The sequence below is a fragment of the Parus major genome, chromosome 17 (genome assembly GCF_001522545.3).
Source record: "Parus major isolate Abel chromosome 17, Parus_major1.1, whole genome shotgun sequence".
NCBI lineage: Eukaryota > Metazoa > Chordata > Aves > Passeriformes > Paridae > Parus > Parus major.
In genome coordinates, this window is record NC_031785.1 from 9,816,592 (window position 1) to 9,823,474 (window position 6,883).

The following is a 6,883-nucleotide window of genomic DNA, read 5'->3' on the forward strand; positions in this document are numbered from 1 at the left end:
CACCCCAAAATCTCCTGGAATCGGGTTTTTAAGGGATTGTAATTGTAAACACCCTTGGGTTTATGGGAATGGGGTCCACCAGACTGTCACTGGTTTGGTTGGTGGATCAGCAGCCCCAGCAGGCCTCGCTCTGGTTGTGCAGGCACTAGTTCTGAGTGTTCATATCCAGAGTTCTCTCGATCTCCACTCTTCGTGGCAGTGAAGACACAGACGAGCCAGTCCAGCAAAAAGTCTCCAGCGTCCATAAACCGCTGTTCCACCCTCCTGCACCGCACACCCTCCGGGGTCCCGCCCGCCTCCCAGTCCCAGATGTTCCGCGCTCCAAATTCCGCATCCCCAGGAAGCAAGGCCATCACAGGTACCATTGCCTTTCAGCTTTCTCAACTCTCAGCGTCCAGTCCTGCCCAGGACAGCCTTGTGACCCTTCCTGGCTTCAATCTGCTCCATCCGTGACTGTCCCAGAGCTGCTCCAGAGGCAGTTGAGGGGATCAGATCCTTTATGATCTCCTCCCAGTGAGAAGTTGTGTTAAACAACTGGTAATCACGAGGTGTAAAAGAGCCTGTTTCAAATCCTGGTGTCACAAACTCAGAAATGCTTCCTGATAAGGATTGGTGTAATGGCTTGTCAGGAATGGGGATTTTTGCTTGGTTTTCAGCACTGTTTGGAGTTTACTGTTTGTTTGCCTCAAGGTGATGTTTTCAGAGCTAGGCCTGTGCAATGGATTACAGGTGTTTTCCCAGTGCTCCATTCCCCACAGGAACCTCCAAGAAATAAACAGAAAAATCAGTATTACAGAACCATTACTGAGGAGTTAGAAAATGCAGGTTAGGATTGATCCTCTCATTGTCTCTGTGGTCTGCAGGAATAAAATCATGACCTGGCACCAATTTTCAGGAGTCCCCATGTCTCCTGAATGAAAGACTTGTGTCCAAGGGCCTGCCCAGCACAGGCCACACACGTTGCTTTGGCCAGCTCCTTTAATCTCTGTTTTATCCTTTGAGCCACTACAGCAGATCCATTCCCTGGATGTGTCCAGGGCAGTGGAGTGAGGCAGGAGCTGGCTGTGCTGTTGAGCTGGTGCTGAGGGGCTCCTGGAGCAGTGTGGAGGCCCTGGGCTGGGCTGTGCCCAGGGCTCTGTGGTGATGCTGAGGGGCTCTGGGGCCATGCCAGGGGCAGGAAGCTGCTGGCTCCACTGGAGGAACCATCCCAGCAGAGTCACTGGGAGCTGCCCTGGGCTGTGGCTGGAGCGTGCAGAGCAGTGCCTGCCTGGCCCTGGGGGCTCTGGGACCAGGGAAGCACAGAGCCAGAGGATCTTCCACAGCTTTTTCAGACATGGTGGGCAGAGACAGCCCTTCAGGCCTCTGCTTCGACATTTGCAGGAGAGTGTTCAGGAAGGGACTGCAGGTGATTGGGAAGCACGAGGAAAGCTGGCACAGTGCCTCTGCAGGTGACACTTCAGTGTGGTGCTGAGCACCGAGTTCAGTCTCAGCCTGCTCACCTCTGCTCACAGGCTTTAAGGGCTGCTTTTGCCTCAAGGAAGAGTAAGATAAGGGTTGGGTTTTTTTGCAGGGGAGGAAGCCATGACCTTTCTGGTTCAGTCAGGACTGGTGTTCATGGGCTCCCTAAGAGCCAATCCAGGCCACCTCAGCCAGAAGGCTTTCAAGAAAAATACCCACCTGTTACCCGTTCACTGAATCTGGCCCATTTGCCTCCAAAATGAGGTATTTGACCTTTCTGCTGTATTCAGGGTCTGTGATTATGTGGCACAGGAGCATGTCTTGCCTCCTGTCTGCCTGGTTCTGCATCCAGTGTTGACCAGTCACCATCCCTGCTTTGTTCTCCACTCAGCAGAAAGTGCTTTCAGCAGAAGAGTGGAAGGCAAAGTGCAAAACAACTTTGAAGAAACAAACAGCAATTCCCAGAACTCCAGTGGTAAGTGTGGTCACCCCTTCCTGCTGCTTCCACGTTCCTCTCCAAGCAGGATCCAGCTGTGCTCAGTGGATGTTGATGTGTTCTGGGGTACCTTGTTTAAGCCCTCCTGAGGTAGTGCCTTATTCCAGCCCTGTCAAACAGGGGATGTGGGAATCCTGCTGCCAAGGACCAGGTACTTGAGCACAGATTTTTTCAGAGGGGAGCCAAGATGTGGAGAAAGGATGGATGGAGATCAGGCAGTACTTGTGCTGTGTCTGTGTATCCTGGTGGAGCAAAGACATTTGCAAGCAGCAGAAGTTTGACAATTGTGGATAGAACAGCAGTTTGCAGGTTACAGTGATGCTGAGCCTATTTAAATGTCACTGGAACCAATGTCCAGCTGTTTGTGCAGTCACTTCCTGGAGGTTGCAGTGGATCAGATGTGTGTGACACCAAAATACATGTGCTGGCAGGAATAAAAATCCCCTCCACTTGTGCAGTTTCCTTGCAGTGTTAAATCCAAGTGGTAGTAACTGAATGTGACCTGTGGCCTAGACAGTTTTGTTCAGGTCCACCACCTATAGAGGTTTCTGTGCAAGGTTTTTATCCTGCTTGTGTATTGCCCAGCCCTAGTGGGCCACTGCCATCCTTCGTGCTCCCTAATTGGAGCCAAAGTGTCAGACCAGATGAAACATCATTTTAACATCTTGCTGCAGAGATAAAGAACATGCCAGCAGAAAATCCTGGCCTCCCTCCATTCCCCATCCAAGAGAAGCAGGATAAGTGGTGTTGGCCATGTCCCTGGCTGGAATGGACAGGTAGGGGTGGGATATCTCCCTGGAGCAGGTTACACAGTGTCTCCTGGGGCTTTTATCTATCTCAGAAGCAAGGAAGGGGCTTTCTGGAACCATGTTGAAAAGCAGGGATGTGGTGTTGGAAAACCCATGTGTGGTAGCAGAGTGGGTGATGGGGAATGGGGAAAAAAGTTGTTTGTTGCTAAAATGCTGTGTGTTGTGTTTTGGGGAACAATCCTGTACTAATCCATCATTCACCACAATTGCAGCTGGTCATTCGGGGACAGAAAAACCTAAAGAAAAGAGGTGTAAGCAGAACCCATCAGGTGAGCTTGTCTGTGTTTCAGGCCCTTAGTCCTGTTCCTGCTGGACACTCAGGAGTCCTTGGGGCTGCCCAGTGAGCCCAGCCTGGCTGTCAGACAGGCAGTGCAGTCACTGACTACCAGAGTTCCCAGCCTGGCTGGAGCCCTGGATGTGGCCCTGGCCTCTCAGCAGCTCATGTCTTGTCTTCTGTGGGTACTGTCAGTGTTTTGAAGGGTTTCAAAGCCTTTAAGTGCACATCTGTAAATGCCAGTACACCACTTGGGGCCCTGACTCCTCTGGAGCCCTTGGAAAGGAGCAGCCTGAGGTTGTACCTATTTTATTCCTGTGCAGCAAACAAAGGAAGGACAGAAATATCTTCCTTCCTATCAGACAGCTCATTCCTGAAGCCAAGAAAGCTGCATTGGGAATCTGCTCTCTGCTCTTGTCATGTTTCACAGGAGGGGAGATGAACCTGTCCAGGAAGCACTGACAAGAAACACACACACAAACAGTGGCTGTACTGAACAGTCCAAAACTTCAGTTCTTTCTGAGCTATTAAACACTGACCCACTGTTGCTGTGACAGACTCTCCCTGCCATCTCCTTGTACGAGCTCTCATCACACTCATCCTCCTCAGTCTGTTTCTTTCTGGACTGCAATATTTAAAGCACAGAGGTACAAGTTCACAGCAAAAAGCAAAACAAAGCCAGAAATTCTTCCAGGCTGAGTAGCAAGTTCCATGTGATTTGCTCATCTTGTTTCCCTGTAAGGAGTGTTTCTGTCTGCATTACATGTAGTGTCAGTTTGTTTTAGTGCTTCAGTCAAGGACCTGGCAGGCTGCAGAGGAGTTGCAAGGTACTCACCTAAACCTTTGATTGAGCCAGGAAACCTGAGGAACTCAAGTGAAGTGCCCAGGATTGGTTTGAGGGGAGTTGGGCTCTGGTTGGAAGCAGTTCCTTTCTGCATTAAGCAGCTGACGTGCTCCTCAAAGCCAGGCTGGTGCATGGAGATGTATAAACTTCTTCCCTTTTTCTTTCCTTTATCTATCTTGCATCCTCTTTTCTTCCCCAGCCCTGTTTTCCCCTTTTGGCTCCATTTTTGTGCTGCTTCCTCCATGTCCCATTCAGTGCTCTTTTCAGCCCTTGCACCAAGCCATTACTCCTTTTATTCCTTCCAGTTCTCAGGAGTCCCAGTGCCAGCAGCCTGGGTGGGCATCACCAGTCACCGAGTGTCACTGGTGGTCAGAGGGGCCCTGGGGAGCTCTGTGTGCTCAGGTGTCCAGGCAGAGCTCTCTTCTGGAAGAGCTGACATGTTTTCCTTCTCCCCATGGCTGTGTCTCGGTGGGTGGGACAAACACCTTGTGGCTCCGTGTCACACGTGGGATGGGAGCTCTCGGGTGATTCTGGCACCCTTGGCTTGTCCTCCCTTGTGCTCCAGCCAGCAGATTTCCCCCAGGCAGGGAAGCAGGTGGTGGGAATGTGGTGAGGAATGACAGAAGGACAGACACTTCTGTCCTCCCACTCCCATCTGCTGTTTGCTTGTCACCAAAGTGCTGCTGTAAGGAACAGCCACCAGGTTTGGGAGGAAGATGTAGGTCCCAGCTGAGCAGCCAAGAGCTGTGTGGCTTGGCCTTGTTAAATTCCTGCTGGCTCTTGCTGTCTGTGGGTGTGAGTTTTGTGTCACAGGCTCGCATACAGAGATACCAAAGAGAGCAGCAGAAGTTTTTTAGGCCACCCAGCTGGGGACATTCTGCATTTTCCCTGTGTCACCATCCTGACTGCAGTGGCACAGACCCCTTGGTGTCAGGAGGGAGCAGAGCAGGGACATCAGCAACTAAAACCACCTGAAATACCCAGAGTATGTGCAATGCTGTAGGGAGCCCTGAGTGGGAATTAGAATGGAACTGGAATGGAAAATGTTGGATTTGGGATGTCTCTTCTCTATGCACACAACCCCAGTCCTTGTCACAGTGAATGAAAAAGGGAGAAAAAAGCTCTTTAGTTACAACATCTTCAAATATAGCCATCAAAGGGGAAATCTAATTGAAATTGTCAGTGTTTGTTGAAGTCTGAATTTTCTCAATGTTATGGGTGTGAAAGAGAACAGTTAAAATTATGTAGGGAATTGGGAAATATTTTGAACTTTCGAGGTTGATTTAAGCTGTATAAATATGTCTCAATTTCATTTGCTGCTTTAGGGAACTATTACTGTCAGAACTTCCAGTGCAACAAATTTTAGCATTTAGAGTTTTTAAAATGTCAACACTTTTCATTCCTATTTACACAGGGAAGCTTTGCTTTCCAGCACAGTTTATTCCAGACTGGGCAGAGGGTCAATGGAAATGTCTCCTCTTTTTGAACCAGTTTGTGCCAAGCTGAGATGAGATTGAGACCAAAAAAATTTGATTTCCTACATTTCATTCAGAGTAAAAATTCTTGGAAAACCTGAGAATCTCCCATTCTCAGGATTTAAAGGACACAGGACTAGATTTTAAACATGGATTTTCAGAAATCACAAGCTTTCTTCCCTGGTGTGGCCATGCATCACCTTCTGCTCATCCAGCCATCACACAGCCCATCTGGGGGGATTTCTGCTGGAATACAGCACTTTCAGCATGGCAGTTTTGGTGGGTGAGTGCAGCTTTAGTTTTTGGGGCGTAATTATTCTTGATTACTGCTTGCAATGTGACATTAGCACAGCCAGCCCTCGTGCCTCTGCCTCCTGAGGTGCACCCAGCTGCCTCGCAGGCTCAAGGTCAGCTCAAATCCAGCTTCCATTAACATTCATCTGGTAATTCTCTTTCTCATCCATGCTTGGTTTGTGGCTGCTACAAATCTGAGCCTATCAGGGGAACTTCTGGAGGGAAGCCCTGGAAGGATCTGCCCCAGGCTTTGAGGAAGCCTGACTGCTTGGGATGAGACAAAAAGGCTTCCCCATGGTGCTGTGCAACACTAGCTAAAGGTACCTCATCCCCTGTAGGTCAGTGCCCTTTGCCTTGCCCCTGTGCCACCCCTGTGTCCCCAGACTGTCCCCCAGACTGTCATCCTCAACCTGAGACACTGCAGTGCTGATCTTCTGGTCACTGGATCCCTTTGGTGGGGTTTACAATACACTTCAGTGGAACACCATACAGTGAGCCTTCCCTTCTTTCTTCTCTGACCTGTCTGTGGTGTGTGTGAGTTTTGGATGCAGTGGCTGTCTCTGCCCCTGAGCAGCTCCTCAGGAGTGGCAGCAGCAGCACTCTGCATTTCCCACGCTGCTGCTCGAGTCTCCATGGGGTGAGGAAAAGGGGAAGGGGGCTCGTTCTGTGAGCTCCCACTCTGTGCACAGCACAGGGACTGCTGCTGATGGGGCAGCACAGTTACACAAATAGACACAGCTGCATTTTCAAAGCAGCCTGAAGAGTGCTGTGCCCAGAAGGATCAGCAGCTGAGTGCAGTTCCCACCAGGAGAATGACAGTCACTCAGGGAGAGGTTCAGTTTAGAAAGTGTCACTTTGCTTGCTTGCATAAATAAGTCACTGTGTCTGCTGGGCATTTGTGTGGAATTGAGGTCTCTAGGAATGAACTGTTTATTTCTGGTGCCACGTTCATTTAAGCTGTTCCAGACTTCTCATGTTCAACAGGCAACTTGCAGACAGGAAGAAATATATCTGGGTTAAAATAACCACTCAGCAGCCAGTCTCTGTGGGATATCCTGCCAATTGCTCCAGAGCCTTGGGACACGGGGAGGAATCGAGGCAATCCATGTGAAAGCATTGAGGCAAGGAGCACTCAGCAGGACTGGGACATGCAGCCAGGGATGGGGCTGAGGATTGCAGCCTGCAAACACACACTGCAAACACTGACACTGCAAACACTGACACTGCAAACAC

At 50.0% G+C, this 6,883-nt stretch overlaps 1 protein-coding gene across 1 annotated transcript in view; it reads left to right on the forward strand.

The window, feature by feature from the left end:
• ZNF618 (zinc finger protein 618) overlaps positions 1 to 6,883 on the forward strand; it is a 55,345-nt gene that overhangs the window by 27,525 nt on the left and 20,937 nt on the right. The window contains exons 9-11 of the mRNA XM_015644922.2: positions 143 to 358; positions 1,853 to 1,933; positions 2,976 to 3,032. Of these exons, the coding sequence (XP_015500408.1) occupies positions 143 to 358; positions 1,853 to 1,933; positions 2,976 to 3,032 (354 nt within the window). The remainder of the gene's footprint in view (positions 1 to 142; positions 359 to 1,852; positions 1,934 to 2,975; positions 3,033 to 6,883) is intronic.